The 19,837-nt window shown below is 35.3% G+C and overlaps 4 protein-coding genes and 1 non-coding gene across 5 annotated transcripts; 1 reads left to right on the top strand and 4 right to left on the bottom strand.

Annotated features, from left to right (window-relative positions):
* Nucleotides 1–19: 19 nt before the first annotated feature.
* On the top strand, nucleotides 20–3,991 carry LOC108855730 (ethylene-responsive transcription factor ERF112-like). Its single transcript, XM_018629614.2, has 2 exons — nucleotides 20–2,366; nucleotides 3,140–3,991. Exons 1-2 carry the CDS (start codon nucleotides 2,183–2,185, stop codon nucleotides 3,526–3,528), a joined length of 573 nt encoding a protein of 190 aa, XP_018485116.1. The 5' UTR covers nucleotides 20–2,182; the 3' UTR covers nucleotides 3,529–3,991.
* A 127-nt stretch (nucleotides 3,992–4,118) lies between these two features.
* On the bottom strand, nucleotides 4,119–6,415 carry LOC108855729 (probable protein phosphatase 2C 27). The gene is made up of 4 exons (XM_018629613.2): nucleotides 6,231–6,415; nucleotides 5,246–5,748; nucleotides 4,941–5,146; nucleotides 4,119–4,858 (listed from the first exon to the last, which is right to left on the bottom strand). The coding sequence occupies exons 2-4, from the start codon at nucleotides 5,663–5,665 to the stop codon at nucleotides 4,297–4,299; spliced, it is 1,188 nt and encodes a 395-aa protein (XP_018485115.1). The 5' UTR covers nucleotides 5,666–5,748; nucleotides 6,231–6,415; the 3' UTR covers nucleotides 4,119–4,296.
* Nucleotides 6,416–12,546: 6,131 nt separating this feature from the next.
* Nucleotides 12,547–15,392, bottom strand: LOC108849667 (receptor like protein 24). Its single transcript, XM_018623257.2, has one exon. The coding sequence runs from the start codon at nucleotides 15,345–15,347 to the stop codon at nucleotides 12,702–12,704; it is 2,646 nt and encodes an 881-aa protein (XP_018478759.1). The 5' UTR covers nucleotides 15,348–15,392; the 3' UTR covers nucleotides 12,547–12,701.
* Nucleotides 15,393–16,517: 1,125 nt separating this feature from the next.
* Nucleotides 16,518–19,554, bottom strand: LOC108852738 (MLO-like protein 5). The gene is made up of 15 exons (XM_018626227.2): nucleotides 19,289–19,554; nucleotides 19,138–19,195; nucleotides 18,821–19,047; nucleotides 18,622–18,738; nucleotides 18,488–18,545; nucleotides 18,276–18,364; nucleotides 18,111–18,185; nucleotides 17,933–18,021; nucleotides 17,810–17,859; nucleotides 17,672–17,712; nucleotides 17,397–17,570; nucleotides 17,280–17,315; nucleotides 17,127–17,194; nucleotides 16,986–17,046; nucleotides 16,518–16,894 (listed from the first exon to the last, which is right to left on the bottom strand). Exons 1-15 carry the CDS (start codon nucleotides 19,430–19,432, stop codon nucleotides 16,667–16,669), a joined length of 1,515 nt encoding a protein of 504 aa, XP_018481729.1. The 5' UTR covers nucleotides 19,433–19,554; the 3' UTR covers nucleotides 16,518–16,666.
* A 194-nt stretch (nucleotides 19,555–19,748) lies between these two features.
* TRNAD-GUC (transfer RNA aspartic acid (anticodon GUC)) lies at nucleotides 19,749–19,820 on the bottom strand. Its single transcript has one exon. It is a non-coding gene; the product is annotated as a tRNA-Asp (tRNA).
* Between the last annotated feature and the right edge of the window lie 17 nt (nucleotides 19,821–19,837).

Below are 19,837 nucleotides of genomic sequence, written 5' to 3'. Positions count from 1 at the left end.
GTTACAAATATCAATATAATACTTGGGTATGGTATTATGCGATTGGTAGGAGTTGAAATGTTCGTGCGAAGTCTGCTCTGACTTTTATAATCAAGGTTGACTACACATTTTGGTAAGCCCATACGTCATCTTGGTTTTCAAAGTAATATCTCATTTCATACACATGAAGATTCTTACTGTCGGTCTAATGATTTATTGTTTTAGCTCAATATTTCGATTTTCTTTAGGGTTTAAAATATTCAGTTTATTTCTTCAACCACAAGTCTCAGATCATGATTGAAAAACTATTCATTGACATCAATGCATGTAATATAATAAGATTCTACCACCAAGGATAAATAATAATCCCTCAATCACTTATTAAATTGGCACGAATCTTCCCAAACTGCTTATAGAAACCACAAATAGAAACATAACATATTAAAAGAGATTGGTTGCAGATTCTGTTCTATTTTTAATGATAAAATGCGATGAGTACATCTCGGGAAACTGTAATGTAGCGAATAGAAACCGAACTTTTCTTTTAATCTCATAGCAGAGATCAGAGCATTAAGTGGCAAATCTGATGACCAGTCAGCAAACACGTGAAAGCTTCAAACATCGATGTGGTGTTTTCAGAACACGCTAAAGTTTAATAATGAGGTCGTGAGATTTGGTTGAAGCTCTAAAATGACTTAATTAGAAGTTTAAGAAAAAGAGACCGTCTCGTTCTGTTGCCAACTTATGTGCCAGTATACGACTTCGTAACATGACAACCATGAAATGTGTAGCTTTTACTCAATAGTTAGCAATATTTTCCTTTGGAGTATCGACTAAACATTACATAAATATTACTATAATACTGATATACGATTAAGAAACAAAGATATACGATTGGTCAATAGTTAGTGTTCATGCACGTACTGATATATGATGTCCAATAAATAGTGTAATTATTTCCACCTAAAACAGTAGACACTTAATGAAATCATTGATCTAGATACATAAATGAACGTAACCAAGGACGAGTTACTGGTGGTACTCCTTGCGGTTGCAAGTACGACTCCGAGTTCGATTCGTACTGATCATCAGGGAATTTACATGTAGACTTGTTCTGGTGTCCGAGATCGAAGACCGTTTTTTGGCTATGACCCACTCTCGCGCCGCTAAAGGTTCGGTCTCTACTCTAGACCATCAACACTAGGACCAGAACACTCGGTTATATAAAAAAAAACATAACATGAATCCATGATGACCGCTAAAAGACGAAGTCATTTCATGTTATATAGTTCGCAACTGTTTTTGTTTTCTTCCGTATAAATCAGTGATTTGGTGGATATACGTTGAACTACTAAAAAAACAAGATTATATTGCTGTATAATCCTTATAAATTACTTTGACTTGATGTTGAACAGACATGCTTTGTACACTCCCTCCTTTCCATAATATAATATATTTTTAATTAAGAAACTTAATTTTTAAAACACAATATTATTAAATAATATAAATTAACCAATCACAAATAATATAGTAAATTACTATTGATTAACCAAACTAAAATACTTTAACAATATCAAAACATCTTATATTTTGAAACATCAAAACTTCTCTAAAATATTTTATATTCTAATCTTTAAATTAATTTATTTGAACTTTAAAAAATCGTTAGAGGTATGCTAAAAAGTAGCCAAATTCATTACTACTTTGTTGCTTAGAAACGTTAATACTACTACCATTAGGGTAAAGATAATACATGTTCCATTTCACAAATAAACAAAAATCAAAACTCAGGACAAAATGTTTATATATTAATATATACAATCTAATCTCTTATCGTTTATAGTTAATTATGAGTACAATGTTAATATTAATAGACTGCATGGCAAGCCCCTCGATTACCACTCCATAATATATTGTTACAACAATATATATAGATAGGAGGAGTTGTTTTTATGGAACAATTTTGGTGCAAAATATATGACCAAACTATAATATAGCTAGCTTATACAAACCTTATAATAATTAAGCTCTAAGAGAAAAAAAAGTTATACTAATTTCTCTCTCTATATACTGGTCAACAAATAGATGCGTGTCTGTCTATATATAACATAGATGCAGGTATTAGACATCTTTGCTGTACATTTTGGCTTGTACATCTTTGACTACAAAAATAAAAACAAAACATAAGAATCTATACCATCGGATGATGCCTAGTGGGAAGAGACCTCTTTCACCGGAACCAATGGCTCAAAAAAGAGAAGAGAAGGAAGATTTGTGTCGTTGCTCAACTTTGTCGGAGTCTGATGTGTCTGCTTTTGTCTCTGAACTCACAGATAAACCCATCCCACCATCCATGGCTTCATCTTCTTCATCTCTTACCCCTCAAGGTAATCTCATGATATATCTGATCCATTTGCTTATGATTCTATATTACTATACATATAGCTTTGTGATTCTCTTTTTCATAGAAGATTCTCTTTTCGTAAACTTTCAACTGGATATTTTTGTCATTGCTAATGAATGCTTAAGTTGCTGCACCATGATCTTGATCAAATAGAAAATTGATTTATTGAACATCAGTCTTGTTCGCACATCATGTTAGAACTCGGTGTATCTTTATGAATATTCCTTGTTTCTTAAGGTTAAACCACTCACGATCATATTTGGCCGTCCAATACATGCTTAATTAGCTAGCTCGGTTGCTATGTTTCATGAGTCAGGCTAGGGTTGGTTGCGACAGTCATGTTTTGGTTTAGATAATTGGTCAGACATTATTTCTAGCTTGAAACTAGGGAAGAAGTATTCAGAAAAAGAAGTATTCAAAAACATAGAGGCTAATACTGAAGTATATATTAGTTGATTACCACTTGAGAGAGTTTTTATTATAAAGGCTAATAAAATGATCACATTACAGTTAATAAATGATCATATTATTATGAATTTTTGTTACCACTTGATAGATTTCATTAATAGATGTAGAATGATCATATTATTCAAACACACACTGATAACTACAACAAATGCCAATGGACTGGTAGGTTATGTTTATTCATGAAAGTGATGAATAAACATGTGATATACATCTAGGCAAGATCCAACTTTTAATTATGTCACCCTTTCTACAAGAGTGAACTTAACATTTTCATCATTTCATGATCAGAACAAAGAATTTCGAGACAAGGAAACTACCGAGGGGTGAGGCAAAGACCGTGGGGAAAGTACGCGGCCGAGATCCGTGACCCGAACAAGGCAGCTCGTGTGTGGCTTGGCACGTTCAACACCGCAGAAGAAGCAGCCTTAGCGTATGACAAAGCCGCATTTGAGTTTAGAGGCCACAAGGCCAAGCTTAACTTCCCGGAGCACATTCTTATCAACTCTACTCATCATTGCTATCCATCAACCGCTACTTCACATGATCCCATTATCATTACGCCAGTTCCACCAGTTGCTCCTGACATACTTCTTGATCAATATGGAAAATTTCTACAAGGGAATAGACCAAGATTGGAGGAGAGTGAAAACATGAGTATTAACAAACGAAGAAAATAGCATATCCATGCCTCAGGAGTATATTCCCCTCCCATCCAACTTATCAATCAAACCGATTCTGGGCACGGTCTAGTGAAATATTTGTCTTGACTCCCAATTCTTTTTTTTTAAATAATATATATAACCATAAATTTCCAAATTATTCAAAAAATCATTATTTTTTTACTAAATGTTTATGGCTCTCAAATTTTAAGCCGGCCATACCGTCTATGTAATCAGGCTTTGATTACTCTATGATTTCATGTTTTGACACTGCATTATTAATAGGGTCTTTAAAGAGTGAAGGGGTACATTTAGGATTCAGGCCTCGTGGATAAAAGATAACCTTTTGGGATATGAAGATGACAGAAGGAATGAAGATGACTTGGAAGATAAAGAAAGCTGTCTCGTACTCATTCTAATCGGTCAAGACAAATGGTGTAACCAGTGAAACCTGACTATGAAGTGAAGTCCATGTAGAAGAATAATCACATAACCTTGAACTGTAATAATACAACCTTATGAACTTATGATCTAAATATCCCTGGATTTAAGAGAGCCTATAAGCAAAGAAGAAACTCTGATATATATATTTAACAAGGAAACTCGTGGAACAGGTAAAAAAAATGTTATTTACAAAAGCGTGATTACATGACATCCATCAAAAATCTCAATGAATGTTGAATACTAATATAGGTAACAACAACAACAACATACTCAGAACACAAACACTCTACAACATGGCAATAGCCTCTCACAAAGCAACATAGAACAACAAGAACATGCTGATCAAGGGTAGCCATCAAGCACCCCTTTGAGTAGATTTAGCCCTTCCGCAGATATACTCCTTCTCACACGTGACTGCATCCGGATCTCTATCCTCTGCGGAGGATCCGGAGAGAAGCACACAACGATCACAGTCAAATTATCACACGCATTCCTTTTAAGAGCCTCCCTCACCAGCTCTCTGGCGCATCTCTCTGGGTCATTATGAATCATCAGCTCTTTCCTCGCGATTGTCACCGCGCACTGACTGCTCATCACATCCCACAGACCGTCACATCCCATTATCAAGAACTCATCTTCTTCGCTAAGGTCTGTCTCTTGAAACTCTGGCTCTGGGCTTAAAGGACAAGCAGAGCCTTTGGGGCCTTTCATGTGCCAGTCTCCAATGGCACGTGCAACCGATAGTTGCCCGTTGAGGTAGCCATCGTACACAACTCCACCTAGCTTCTCTATTCTTACTTTCTCGGAGCTGCTGTTTGGTTTGTGGTCTTTGGATAACTCAATTGCTCTGCCTCTTCTACCAAGCACTGCTCGGCAATCACCAGCATTTGCAATTATCAACCTCCTGTTAAGAAAGAAAGCAGCAGCAACTCTGTTCAAAATCAAATCAAAAGTATACATAAAACATGAACTCAAATGTCTCTTACCTTCCAAAGATAAAAGCTGTAAGGGCAGTGGTCCCAGAAGAGATGTCAAGGGAAGAATCATCTGCAAACTCGTAATCAGCTTTCAAGAAAGCATTCTTGATTGCCTTCTTAACACATAGTGGGAAGTAGGAGTCTTCTACAATGTATCTGAGTATGTTCTTTCTAACAAACAGTGCTGCATCTGTGCCTCCATGGCCATCAAATACCTGCCAAATAACAACACAATCACCAACGTTAAAAGGCAGGCGAATCAGGTTGACAAGCTTTCTTTTGGGTAAGGTTTTGAAGATCACACACTCACTCACCCCATAGAAGGCTCCAAGAGATGAGAAATCAAAAGAGGCACCAAGATGCTGAACAAGATCATCAATGCAAATGTGCTCATCTTCCATAAACTGTTTTGCACCTTGCTCAGCACAGCTTCCTGATCGGTATACAGGCAGAAACTCTGTTTTCTCATCAGGCGACGACTTCATGACCAAACTACAAACGTCCAGATCCTGGGCACTGACTGCAACCTGCAGCCTACTAGTAGTAGTAGTAGTAGAGCTTGTGATATGTTGCATAGAAGAAACGTGCCTCGGAGGCTTTCCTTTACTCATTTGCCTAGAGTCATCTAAAGCATCAGTTTCTGTTGCAGAAGCCTTGTCCATCTTGAAATCTCCTTCTAGAACCGTAATCACAGGTGAAAAATCCATACCATCCGCTAAGCTCTTCTCAATCATGTAAAATCAATCAGCAATACACAGTAACAGTTCCTTCAAGGTAAGCGTTTTCACACTCTGTTGCTTTCCTCTGTTCCCACTAGCTATTAGATCAACAAAGAGAAAACTTACAAGGATCAGAGACAAAACTTCACAACTTGAAAACTAAAGGAACCTTCCTTCCCCCCAAATATCAAATTCAAAGCCAAAAGAAATGATTTTGATAAACACCCAAGTTTCAGTAGATCCTTGATATTGATCAAACCGAAGGAACTCAATAACCGCCACAACAAATAATTCAAGCTTTAATCTAAAAAGGGTAAAGAACCAGCTACTCAAAGGTGAAACCTTTTCTACTACTTTCTCAGGTCAGATCAAGCAACTGATTAACCCAGAAACATAACCGAAACCCTAATTTCGAAATTGATCAGAAGAATCCTGATTATTTCAGAAAATCACACACACCCAGAAGCTTAATTCAACAGAAAGCTCATAAATTTTCAGCTCTCAGACTAAAACCCAACAGATTGATGAGAAATCAAAAACCTCAAATCACGTAGATCATTCACAAAATGAGAAAGCTTACCACACGAACAAAAGCTCTGAGATTATCTCACAGATCGAAAAGCTCTAAGATTATACAGTTAGATTCTCGGAAACCCAGAAGAAGAAGAAGAAGAAGAGAATTGACGAAAGACAATTTCAGGAAGGTTTCTTTGAGAGAGAGAGAGAGAGACGAAGAAGAAAGAAGGTTTGTCTCGTTTGGTATTTAGTTGGCCACCGGCGATTCCAGGTAATCTCTTCCATCTTCTATCTGTCCCCTCCGGAGATCTTTACTGACACGTGTCGTTAAATCAACGGCTAAGCATTGTTTTGACCGGGTGTGTACCGCCACTGAGTCCCAGCCGTTAGATTGCTTGGATAGAAAATCGACGGGTGCTATCTCGTCCACGTAATCTCCTTTTGTCTTTTCGAAATCGCGAGGGGCTATTATTACCTTCGATTTAAAAATTCTTATGTTAGCTGCGTCAGATTCCCGCCATACACGTGTCGTGGTTGTATTGGATGTATCTTAGATTTCGGCTGTGATCAACTATCGGGACATTTGTTTCCGGTTTGGGATGGAACTTATCCAAAACCGGCAAAAGCCCATATCGGTAGCGATCTAACGACAATGGTAGCTGTTGTTTGTTGTTGGTGATTGGACATATCATTGATGGGATTAGCATATTAATTTTGCAAATTATTACTGTTTTACTGACTTTTATTGCAAATTAAAAGTATTGTTTTTTGGGTCTTAATGTTGAGAGATTAGAAGTATTGTTTTCTTTTTTTGGAAAAATGTTAAAATTAATTCAAACAAAAAACTGTTTTACATTTTGTGTTACATGGAGTAAAAGTTTTTCAATCAAAAACTAATCAAAACAGTGCTTGGAGTAGCCATCGAGTGGCAACCATTTGGCCAATCCACCTGTGTGCACCTTATCACGGATGATTAGAAGTACTATAACTGCTAATGATTGAAAATTGAAACTTTAATGCCTAACACTAACAAGTAACAACCAATGGTAGTTACACACACAGATTATATATGTAGTTGGATCATGGATGTTCTTTTTGATTGTTGATATTTTGAGATGTCCTTTCTATTAAAAACTAAATAAGACTGTTATATATCCCTATGAAGATGTTTGGTTGTTATAGTCAGTAGCTTAATTAAAATGTTGGTTAGGTCACATCAAGCTACCAAAAGGGTCACTAGTTTTTAATAAAAGTTATTTAGGTATTTTTATGATAATTTTTTGGGTGCTATTTTAGAGTATTTTTTTCATATTTTATATTTATGCCTATTTGTTCAAAATTCATCAAGTTTATGAAGATGCTTGTTGCTACAACTAATGGCAAGCTTTTCAAATTGCTGGTGGTTATGGAATTGACTTTAAGTTAATTTATACACTTTATAATTTGCTAGGAATCAGTCGTTCATTACAAGTAGTTGTGTGCTACAAAGATGCAACTCTTATCAAAATATTCAGCGCGCTTTAGGACTTGGAACACATGTTATTCTTTATACATGTGGCGTATAATCTGTCGGAAGATGGTCAAATTTTGTTAGATTTAAGCATCTATCAATTGATTAGATTGGATCATAACAACAGATAAGAAAAAAAAACAATTATCGCAAAAGCATCATATAAGAAAGCAAGGGAACATTTGTTCTGTGATAATGTTCGATTCACTTCTTAGCTTGTTGGTTAGCTGAATCTATAGCGGAGGGAGGAGCACTGCCTGAGAGCGTCGGTGCGTCTGTTGCGCCACCGCCTTGGCCAGGCTTAACTTCCTGGTGACCAGAAGTTCCATAAGCGTTCTTCTTGTAATCTTCAATATCCTCGTACTTTGTGTACGGACTCGTTTCTAGTGGTAACTCTTGTTTCTCTGCTGGTGTCTTCGACATGTTTCTTGAACAAACTGAAGTTAGCTTTATTTCTTTCTTGAGTAATTTTAGAAAGAATAATAAGGTGATTTACTTATGGGAGATGTAAATAAATCTTGTCCAAAGAAATTGCACAATATTGGCCGTGGAACTAGGGAGTGTTTTTGACTAGGCAATATGTCTTAATTATCTAATATTAAGAAGAATTATAATTAATTGTTAATTTCATCATGAAAGAATTAATTGTGTTAAGAAGAATCCAAAAACACATGTGACATGTGTGAATCCTTCTTCCATCTATTCACGTAGCTCTTCAATCCTTGGATGCATTGTATCCCACTCACACAACAAGAGCATGGCATCTTCACCTCGATCCAACTGCAACCCACTTCTTCGCTTACCCTGTTCACTCATGAGTTCTCTAGTGAATGAAAGTGATATTTTCGCGAGTTGCTGGATGAGAGAAGTAGAGCGTAACATACGTACATTTAATCCTATATTGTTAATTTATTTCATTTATTTTATTTTCAACTAATGATTTTCCGGCGCTACGCGCCGGGTTCGTATGCTATACTTTTACATAAATTTATAAATTATTATATGGTCTTAACAAATAAGATATGTTAAATATGAAAATAAAATATATTAAAAATGATATTTTCTGATTTTTTTTATAGTGGTTAGTAATTGTAATGCATTACTTTGTTTAAAATTGTTTAGTTCAAAGTGTAATAACATAAGTGGTTGTTACTAATCGATTTAATAAAAATAGAATAAAAAACCAAAAGTCATAATTAATTTAGTTGGAATTTAAACATAAAACAAAGTTGATGTTTTATATAGAGAACATTCTTATATTAATAATTATTAAAATAACTATATATGAACTATAAAACTTTTACTAATATATTTAGTTCAAGTAACAGAAAAATGAAATACGTTTCAAATTTTATAAATTTTATAAAAAATAAGGGTGAAGTGTCAATTTTTGGTAAGATAATTGGTGAGTATCTAATATATATTTTTAAAATTACCATGTTGACTTTTAAAATATAGAGGTGCGAGCTGTATGTGTTACTTTAGTTTCAAGGTCTCTCAAAAAGATGTATCATAAAATAAGAGACATACAATTATTTTCTATATTAGTTTTGTTATAATGGAAGATTTTGTGTGTGTTCATAACGAAATTCTTGTTTGTTCACTCTTTTTTAGAAATATCAAGGAATCTTAATATGAATCTAAATATGTTTTTTTATTTAAAAACTATAAATGGTAATTAAACTCCTCTATTTAATGGACAACTTCTATTTTAATCGGAATGGAACAATGTCACCAAATCTTCCTAGTAAAAAGCCAATTTGTTAATTAGTAAATGAGATGTTAGCATCTATAACGATCATGAGAAAGACAATTTCTAACTATCTGTGACATTCGGGCTTGCTGACTTGTTGCATTTAGTAATGGTTTTGACAATAAATGGTTAGTGTGATGCAAAGGATTAATGGTGAGAGTGGTGTGTGGTTTACATAATTACATCAGTTTTAAATAACTTTAGCAACCAGACAACGTTTTAAATTTCTCTCAGAATTGAAGTAATGATTCTTTTTTTTGTTACCTTTTTTAGTTAAGTTTTAAGAGTATATTAATCATGTTCACGGTTTTTAAAATGTAAACATGGATAACATGCATCACGGAAGTTATTGGTTTCCTTGCACAGTGTAACATGGGAAGATACCATAGAATTTATGTGTCACAATACCAATAGACCAAATGTTAGTCTTTTGGACTTGAATCACTATCAATTACTAAACATTATTAGAATGGGATAAGTGGAATTTCTAGATTATATGACGGTTACGTCGATTGTGTTAAAGAAGGAGAATCGCAGAGACTCCATTCTCCATCAGCAATATCAAATACAAAGAAACCCTATAAACCAATGTTTTGACACCCGACCCGGACATTGAACCGGACGATTTACCGGATCTCTGGATCACTGGATCAACCGTGGGTGAACCGCATTTTAATAAATGAATTAGTTTTATTCTATAATAATATATTAGCCATGAAAATAAATATATAAAAACTAAAGTTAATATTTTAAATGTTTTCAAACATAAAGTAATAGTTTAGATATGTATCTATTTTATGTTTAAATTTTCTTAAAAATACTTAACTTTAGTTTCCATTTTGTATTTTTATTTGACATACAAATATTAAGAAATAGTTAAAAGTACTTAAAAATATATATAACATAAGAGTTATGAAATCTAAAAAAACCAAGACATAAAATTCATAATAAATTAAAATTCCAATCCAAAATTAAAACATCATTGTAATAAATTGTCAATAACAAAAATAAACTAACACCTAATCACAATTAACACCAAAACACATTAAATAAAAGTGAGAAATGATTTTAATTATTAAAAGAAGAATGCCACATGGCATTTTTCCCCAAGGAAATAAAAAACTCAACTTTATTAGTATAGATGAGAAAGACAATTTCTAACTATCTGTGACATTCGGATTTGCTGACTTGTTGCATTTAGTAATGGTTTTGACAATAAATGGTTAGTGTAGTGCAAAGGATTAATGGTGAGAGTGGTGTGTGGTTTATATAATTACATCAATTTTAAATAACTTTAGCAACCAGACAACGTTTTAAATTTCTCTCATAATTGAAGTAATGATTCTTTTTTTTGTTACTTTTTTTAGTTAAGTTTTAAGAGTATATTAATCATGTTCACGGTTTTTAAAATGTAAACACGGATAACATGTATCACGGAAGTTATTGGTTTCCTTGCACAGTGTAACATGGGAAGATACCATAGAATTTATGTGTCACAATACCAATAGATCAAATGTTAGTCTTTTGGACTTGAATTGCTATCAATTACTACATTATTAGAGTGGGATAAGTGAAATTTCTAGATTATATGACGGTTACGTCGATTGTGTTAAAGAAGGAGAATCGCAGAGGCTCCATACTCCATCAGCAATATCAAATACAAAGAAACCCTATAAACCAGTGTTTTGACACCCGATCCGGACATTGAACCGGACGATTTACCGGATCTCTGGATCACTGGATCAACCGTGGGTGAACCGTATTTTAATAAATGAATTAGTTTTATTCTATAATAATATATTTGCTATGAAAATAAATATATAAAAACTAAAGTTAATATTTTAAATATTTTCAAACATAAAGTAATAGTTTAGATATGTATCTATTTTATGTTTAAATTTTCTTAAAAATACTTAACTTTAGTTTTCATTTTGTATTTTTATTTGACATACAAATATTAAGAAATAGTTAAAAGTACTTAAAAATATATATAACATAAGAGTTATGAAATCTAAAAAACAAGACATAAAATTCATAATAAATTAAAATTCCAATCCAAAATTAAAACATCATTGTAATAAATTGTCAATAACAAAAATAAACTAATACCTAATCACAATTAACACCAAAACACATTAAACAAAATTGAAAAAAGATTTTAATTATTAAAAGAAAAATGCCAGATGACATTTTTCCCCAAAGAAATAAAAAACTCAACTTTATTAGTATAGATATTTATACATAGCTCAAAATCATATATATATATATATATATATATATATATATTGATATTTAATTATACATGGCTTAAAACTAGGGCTGGGCGTTCGGGTACCCATTCGGGTTTCGGTTCAGTTCATTCGGGTTTCGGATTTTCGGGGTCAAAGATTTCAGCCCCATTCGGATATTTCTAAATTTGGTTCGGGTTCGGTTCGGATCTTTGCGGGTTCGGTTCGGGTTCGGATAACCCATTTAAAATGTTTTTAAATCTTCAAAATTCATTATATACTTTAAATTTTCAAAATCTATAAGAAAGATAATATATTACATATAAATTTTCATAACATATATGTCAAAATACCTTAATTTTAACATATAAATTAGTTTTCTTTGAATATTTAGATAAAGAATCAATAGATATTTAACTATTTTGGTGTTTTCAGTATACTTTAGCTATTTTAAACATTTATTTTTGACTATTTGCATATATTTTCCGAGTATTTTGGAAAACTTAAAGGTATCTTATATATTTTTAATATTTTTAATATACATTATATATAAAAATAATGTATATATTTAAGTATATAAATTTATTTCGGATACATTCGGGTACCCAAAATATTTCGGTTCGGATCGGGTTCGGTTTCGGTTCTTTAAATACCGAAATTTTGAACCCGTTCGGATATTTAATCAATTTCGGTTCGGGTTCGGTGCTACTTTTTCGGATCGGGTTCGGTTCGGTTTTTCGGGTTCGGATTTTTTGCCCAGCCCTACTTAAAACCAAAGGAAATTTGCTTCGTTGTAACGTCAACAAGCCATAAATGAACCTTCAAAGATCAAATGCAAAACCAAAAAATGATAAAATTTCTAGGATGACGAGGAACTCCAGTGTGAAAATTACTACAAAACACATCATTTACTTTAAAACATGAAACAAAACAAATCCCTTTAACAAAATAAAATAAAATGAAACAGAACAAAACATCAGATAATGATAGAGAAAAACATAAGGAGATGAGCATTCAACCATTACACTCAAAACTGAAACAGTACTAACGGTGTCTGTGCTTGTTTGGACCAATTATCTTGACGAGCCAGTCCGGTTTGTATGAAGAAATGAGTTGTGCGATTGCCAATCCAAGCAACACTCCAGATCCATACCCAATAACCACGCCTTTCCAGTTCAGCACTTGTTCTTCTTCTTCCTTTTCTTCTTCTTGCGTTGGTGGTTGTGTTGGTGGTGCATTAATCCCAAAGCAAGTGTCCTGGAGAGGAAGACCACAAAGCCCTGCATTCCCTTCAAATGAAGATTTAGCTTGCCCAGTAATCTGTGTTCCTTGTGGTATCTCACCCTTGAGCTGGTTGTGAGACACATTTATGTACGCCAAAAATGAGAGGCTTCCAAGTCCACCTGGAATTGTCCCTGAGAGTTGGTTTCTTGATAGGTCTAGTGACTCGAGATTGCTCAGATTGGAGAAAGACAGAGGAATACGGCCTGTGAAGGCGTTGTTTGAGAAGTTGAGTGCAATCAATGCTTTCAAAAGACCAATGGATTCAGGAATGTGTCCTTCAATTCTATTCCCTGAAAAATCAATGGCGGCATAGGAATTAACGACATTCTGTTGCTCCATGGATAGACCTTTGTATCGCAAATCTATAGTCTCTACGACAGCAAAGTACGAATTCCCATCAGAAGTTGTTCTGTGTATCATATATAGACCATCTTCATTCAACGTAAGTGATGATGCTTTCCAATTGACAAAATACCTTGGTGGTAAGCTTCCAGTAAACTCATTATCAGATATCTCAAATATACGTAGCTCTGGAAACTCGAGAGGACCTTGATCAGGAGGAGATATAGAACCATAGAACTTGTTTGAACTGAGGATAAGGACTTTCAAATTCGGCAAATCCTTGAGCCAGAAAGGAAACTTGTCTTTGATTCTGTTGTGTTCAACAACTAGAAACTCTAGAGATGAGCAGTTCAGAAGAGATCTTGGAAGCTTCCCAGTTAATCGATTGTGTCCAAGGTCGAGTGTCTGCAGAGAAGCACTCTTATAAAAGGCGTCAGGGATACTTCCTTCCAAGCTGTTCGCCCGAAGATGCACAAACGTCAAGTTGCTCAAGCATTGAGGAATTGGACCCGTGAGGTTGTTGTAAGATAGCGTCAAATCCGTAAGAGATCTACAATTGCAGATTGAAAGGGGTATGCTCCCCGTGAATCTGTTGTCTGAGGCAGAAAAAATGTTGATAGAGAGTGGTAGAGCAGGAATTGCTCCTTCAAAACGGTTTTCCCCCATCAATAAATACTTCACCGATGAATTTACCAAAACATCCGCTGGACCTTCGAAACCACTAAACGAATTATTTGAAAGATACAATGTGTTCAGACGAGGAAGCTTCCATAACCACTCAGGGACTTTCCCTTTGATACTGTTTCCTGAAATTTTTATATATTCCAATTTCAGAAGGATCTTGAAGATATTTGGGAACTCACTGATGCCACAGCCTGATAATCTCAAATCCTCCAAGTTTTCTGATATGTCTAACTTTGAACCTAAACTGCCTGGAGATATTCTATTACCGGAAAGATCGAGGTACACCAAAGATTTGAGAGAGGAGAAGAGGTTTAAGTCAATTGGGTAGCTTGTGTTTAAGAAAGAAAGTTTAAGATCCTTGAGGTTGGTGAGCTTTGAGATAGGCTCTATTATTTTTCTTTCAAAATGGTTATCCCCAAGGTACAAGTACTCGAGCCTGGAGGTGTTAGGAAATTCAATAGAACCGATGAAATCGTTTCCACTTAAACCGAGTTCTGACAAGAATGGAATAGTGGTGAGAGAAGATGGAATGGTTCCAGAGAAGTGGTTATCTTCAAGATTTAGAACAGATAGCATGGTTAGATTTCGTACAAGTGGAAAACTACCAGTGAGCCTGTTGTCTTGAAGGGACAACTCCTTTAACGAGCTTAGGTTACTAATTGTGGGAGGAACTTGCCCGGAAAAATCATTGGACTTGAGAGACAAGATCTCAAGTTTGTTGAGATTTCCAAACTCAGAAGGGATTGATGAACTGAAGTTGTTGTAACCTAGATAAAGATAACGGAGGTGGTGCAACTCAAACAGTTTAGTACTGTTGGGATTCAGAGTTCCATAGAAACGATTATTACAAAGGCTTAAATATGAGAGCTTTGTTAAATTTCCTACAAGTGGGAAACTACCAGTGAGCTCGTTTCCGGTAAGATCTAAAACAGAAAGATGGCTTAGGCTACTAAATGAGGAAGGAACTTGGCCTACAAATCCATTCCTGTTAAGAGATAAGACCTCTAACCTGTCGAGACTGCCAAATTCAGGAGGAAGTGAAGAAGAGCTGAAGTTGTTTCGATTGACGTCAAGGTAACGAAGATGGTGTAACCTGAATAAGCTACTGTTGGGATTTAAAGTTCCACTGAGACAAGCCGTGAGTCGTATCATTGTGACCGCACCGGTCGAGTTATCGCACCAGACTCCATTAAAGGGATCACTGAGGTTGCACTGGCTGCTATCAAACTCGTTCATAAACTCGGTGAGAGCTTGAGCCTTATGGGGACGACAAGCAACATAACCACTATAATCTAAGTGTAAATCAAAGGAGCTTGAAGGGGAGATATAACAGAGAAAGATTAGCGAGAGAAAAAGAAAACGCACAAGTGATTCAGACATGGTTTTTATGAAACTTTTGAAGAAAATTTATTTTGGTATAAGAAAAGTGAGAGAGAAGGCTGGTGGTTTAAATAGTGATATGTAGGTTTCAACTGGAGCTATGTCACCCACACGACTTGACTTACAAGAAGTTAGAGCTAAGTTGAAGTCTTTGTATTCTAGCTTGGAAAAAATATATGGCTAAGAGTGGCTAACTGCCATTCAAATAATGGAATGAAATCCACGTTAGTTGATTTTTCTAGCGTATAGCTTTGGTTTGAATAGTTTAACAGAAAAATACAAAAAAAAAGACTTGGATTGGAAAGACATCAGTTTGAAATTTCTCGCATATGCTCAAAACTAATTACGTAAATCAGTTTAACATATAACGACATGCACACAATGTTCGTGGAATGTCAGATCGCAGACCGGGTCATAGGCAAAGAGGTCACGTTATGGTTTAGCTAACAGAAGACCTTACACGTATCACACACTAAAGGAACTAGAATCTTCATTTGGTATGTGTACTGTCGTGTGGAGAAATGCGTGAATTAGCTGAGTTACATCTCTGGGATGTTTGCTGAGATTTCTGGAGGTTTTGTGGTCTGTGTAATATGAGCCAGAAGTAAAAGATATTGAGTCGTATCGTTTCTTTTTCGAGAAAATAATGAGAGTCACTAAGATGAGGAAAGCTTTCAATTTGGAGTAAAACATAAAAGATATTGTATAATTCAATAGTTGTCATGTTTCGAATTCACAATATTGTGTGGATTTGATTCTCTATAGCCTTAGACATAAATGTTTCTTTCTGTTCGTATTGCAATCGATTGAAGTTTACTTATTTTAGTTATTGGTAGCACCAGTAACACTGGTTTTGTATATTTATAGCATTTGTTCTGCTTCTGTGAAAGTCTTTCGTGTGTTTCTGCATGTTTCTGCATTTTAAGGTTGCAAGTTTTAGATTTCTAAATCGTATCTGAAGATCAAATAGGAAAAAAGAAAGAGATAATCATTACTCAAATTGGTTATGACAAAAAAAAATCCGCAAATAGGTTATCTATCACATATGTTATCGCTTAAACATGTTACTACACCAATTTTACCACTAAGGTAGGTTGCTAAATGTAATCAATCATGCTAAACCCGAGCTTGTAGGATATATAGGTCAGATTTATATTATGTCCATTGGTAGGCTGTACAAAATCGAACTATTGTTATACAACAAATAATTACATAAAATAAATGCTTAAAAACCTATAATAATAATAATATAAATTGTGTAATAGTTATTGAGTCAGCCGGTTAAGTGGAAAAGTATAGTGTCTAGAACCGAACTGGTTCTAGGGAGCGCTTAATAGGTCATCAGGTCCACGACCCTGATCTCCTTCCTTATTATCAACACTGGCGGTGATGTTAGCCGGAGCAGACTCAATGTCGCCGCCGGTTCTAGGTCGGGGTGTAGGCACTGGACCTGACGTTTCATTCTTTTTCTTTGCATTCCTATGCCACATCTTTAATGCCTTTGATGTTTGATCATCAAACACTGATCGCTTCATCGTTGATCCCATCTGAAAGAAACATATATCTCCTTATTAAGTAAAAGCTTAAACCAAACTCTCAAAGAGACAGAGTGATGTATTAAATAAAACTTTGACATGCCTGAGTTACGAGAGCGTAGAGAGGGAGTGTGATGTAACTACAAAGAAACTGTACTCCCACACTGCATTAAAAATACTTTTAAGTATGGTTGTTTCGAAAAACCGTGTTTCTTCTATGTCAAGTAAACCAAAAAGGACTCACCCTAGGCACACACGTATGATTATGAGGATGAAATGGTGATGAAAACATGACCTTAATCCGAACTCATACTGCAACAACCGAAGAAGAATAAGAGAACTAAACAAAGATCATCATAGGAAGAAGAGAGTTGTGTGTATATATTAATATATTTACCCATATCCAGAAGAAGTAGGTGATCTCAAAAGCATTCTGAGCAATCAAGTTAAGCTCATTAGAACATAGACACAGTACCTTATCAATCGGTCCACTTTTATAAGCCGTTAAAAGTACCTGGAAGAGAATGAAATGGATGATATGGAGGACTAAAGCGGGACGAGCGAACCAGAAATGTCGGTCAGAGACATTGACTAGTGGCATCCCTTGTATCACTGCATGTCTCTCTTGAATCTCCAAAGCCATGTCTGATATAATGGCCTGAAGCTTGGTTCCTATCGCTAATGTCAACTTTTCAAACCATACACAATTTGTCAGTAAGCTCATAAACTTTCTCTATATTGTTCTTTTAATAGAAGCAAAAGCAACAAGGTATCTTTTGAGTCACTTACAACTGGAGGAATCATGGTAATCACAGCAGTAACATACCACCCTAAAAGGTTATACCAAAACAATGAGATTATAAGCTCTAGTACATATGTTGAAGAATATTATAACACGAATATATATATATGTAAAAAGAGACTAACCATGAACATCAACGAGTAAAAAGATCATTACAAAAGCCCATAGCGCGGGACTGGAGAGATTGTAAAATTGCATCAGAAACATGAATATTAGTGTAAGAAGAAGAAAGCAATGTTCGGAGTTACCTGATACCCACGACTACTTTGAAGTCATCTTCTAATGACCTTTTGATGTATTTTTGGAAATTAAACTTCATCCCGGGTGCCAAATGGACCTAAGTGACAAAATGATTTTTGGAAACAAAATTAGTCTCAAAAGAAGAATTTCAATTAGATTGGTTGCGTGATTTAGAAAGAAACTTACACTAATGAACCCATGACGCATAGTCAAGTAGTCAGATTTTCTTACAGATCTCAGCATCTGACGGAAGAAACACATCTGCAAGAAGAACATAAAGTAATAAGAGACCTTTCTCTTGCTTTAGACACAAGAAAGGGGAATAAAACGAAGCTCAAAAAAAAATCATACAACGTAGAAGGAGAATCTGTTCCTAGCCCAAGTATTAACATGCTCCCGAACAAAAGATGTCTCGTGTGTGAGCCTAAATCTTGAAGGATCTATAGATTACATGAATCAAAAAAAAATTGTTAATAATTTAACCCAAAAATAAATAAAAACAAATTGTTAATATGTTTCCTAATATATGATATCGACCAAATCTGAAATCATAATAATCTAACCATCCATCATTTCATGATCATTAACGACCTCTTCCTCCCATACTTTCCATCCACGAATCTGCATGTACAAAAGCCATGAGTTATGTCACCACCACCTTGATCAAACATTGTAATTTATATATACACGTATATACCTTTGCTCTTCCAAGCATCATGGTAATAGCACTATAAATGACATGAAACACAGCCAAGAAGAAGATAAAGATATGCACTTGGTGCAACGCGTTGAGTGATATAAGCGGCACATAACCCTGAAAACAACAACAACATCAACATAGAGAATCTTTTTGTAATAATAAGGCAAAAGAGTCATGAGGGAGAGATGGGTATGACCTTCTTGCACTCAGCAGGAGCACCTCCAGCCAAAACACGGCGTTGAAGGGAGAGAAGATGCCTCTGCATGTGATCGGTGTCCTTTACCTTCTTAGCTTCACCTGATGGACCATCGTACGGACCACAGAAGGACATAGCGTTACCGTATTTCGACGCCACGCACAAGCTTGCGATGTAGTTTTGTCCGAATGTTAGTAGCAGCGAAATGAATCCCAAAACCATTAGCTCTGCCCCCAAAAATAAAGAAAGTATAAAAAAAAAAAATCAATTTCATATCAGTTTTAGGGCTTTCTTATTTTCCTTGAGAATCACGGTACCGGTTTTGATCTTTAGAAGAGCTTCGAACAAGGCTTTCTTCTTTTTCCTCTCGAACATCTGAGAAACGACGATCCAATGTATGTGAGATGGTGTTGTTATATGCAAAAAAAAATGTAGATTTGCTGGTGATCGTTTTAGAGATTTACGTACCGTTCCGATTTTGTGAAGCATGAGCTCCAAGATGATAGAGATCAAGATGATAACGCCACAAACGGTGGAGACGGCCCATGTTGGGGTCTGATCCAGCTCTCTCGGTCCTTCTCCGTCGCCTCCTCCTCCTCCTCCCCCTGCCATTTCTCTCTTCTTATGTGTTTTGCGATTATAAAAATAACAGTTTTATAGGGCGAATAGACGGTGGGGAACATGCAGTCACGGAGGGGATATTTCTCCGTCGTGGTGATGGAGAATTGTTTTATTTATTTATATTTTGGGAAATTTGCTTTTGACGTTTGTTTATGGGGCTGATTCCTATGTTCTCTAATGGTTTTTCAGTATCTGAAATGTAGGGGGAGATGAACGACTTGGCGCATTTACGGGGAATTTCAAATTATTGATAAATAAATTAAATATTCAAATTAAAAAAAGCACTAAGAAGGGGGAAAATAAAGAACGCCGTTGCCGGGGATCGAACCCGGGTCACCCGCGTGACAGGCGGGAATACTTACCACTATACTACAACGACTTTGATGTTCTTGCATC

This window comes from Raphanus sativus, chromosome 4 (assembly GCF_000801105.2).
Source record: "Raphanus sativus cultivar WK10039 chromosome 4, ASM80110v3, whole genome shotgun sequence".
Lineage (NCBI taxonomy): Eukaryota > Viridiplantae > Streptophyta > Magnoliopsida > Brassicales > Brassicaceae > Raphanus > Raphanus sativus.
The sequence above is the reverse complement of the archived record's forward strand: the minus strand, read 5'-3'. Positions and strand labels throughout refer to the sequence as shown.

Bases quoted from the DNA above. Each gene is read 5' to 3' on its own strand.
- LOC108849667 (XM_018623257.2), bottom strand. From the start codon at position 15,347: ATGTCTGAATCACTTGTGCGTTTTCTTTTTCTCTCGCTAATCTTTCTC.
- LOC108855729 (XM_018629613.2), bottom strand. From the start codon at position 5,665: ATGATTGAGAAGAGCTTAGCGGATGGTATGGATTTTTCACCTGTGATT. The intron at 5,147-5,245 runs GTGAGTGAGTGT...GTTATTTGGCAG, and splicing joins CTCTTGGAGCCTTCTATGGG to GTATTTGATGGCCATGGAGG. The intron at 4,859-4,940 runs GTAAGAGACATT...CTTTCTTAACAG, and splicing joins ACAGCTTTTATCTTTGGAAG to GAGGTTGATAATTGCAAATG.
- LOC108852738 (XM_018626227.2), bottom strand. From the start codon at position 19,432: ATGGCAGGGGGAGGAGGAGGAGGAGGCGACGGAGAAGGACCGAGAGAG. The intron at 18,546-18,621 runs GTATATACGTGT...TTGTACATGCAG, and splicing joins TGATGCTTGGAAGAGCAAAG to ATTCGTGGATGGAAAGTATG. The intron at 17,571-17,671 runs GTAAGTGACTCA...TGGTTTGAAAAG, and splicing joins TTACCATGATTCCTCCAGTT to TTGACATTAGCGATAGGAAC.
- LOC108855730 (XM_018629614.2), top strand. From the start codon at position 2,183: ATGATGCCTAGTGGGAAGAGACCTCTTTCACCGGAACCAATGGCTCAA. The intron at 2,367-3,139 runs GTAATCTCATGA...TTTCATGATCAG, and splicing joins TTCATCTCTTACCCCTCAAG to AACAAAGAATTTCGAGACAA.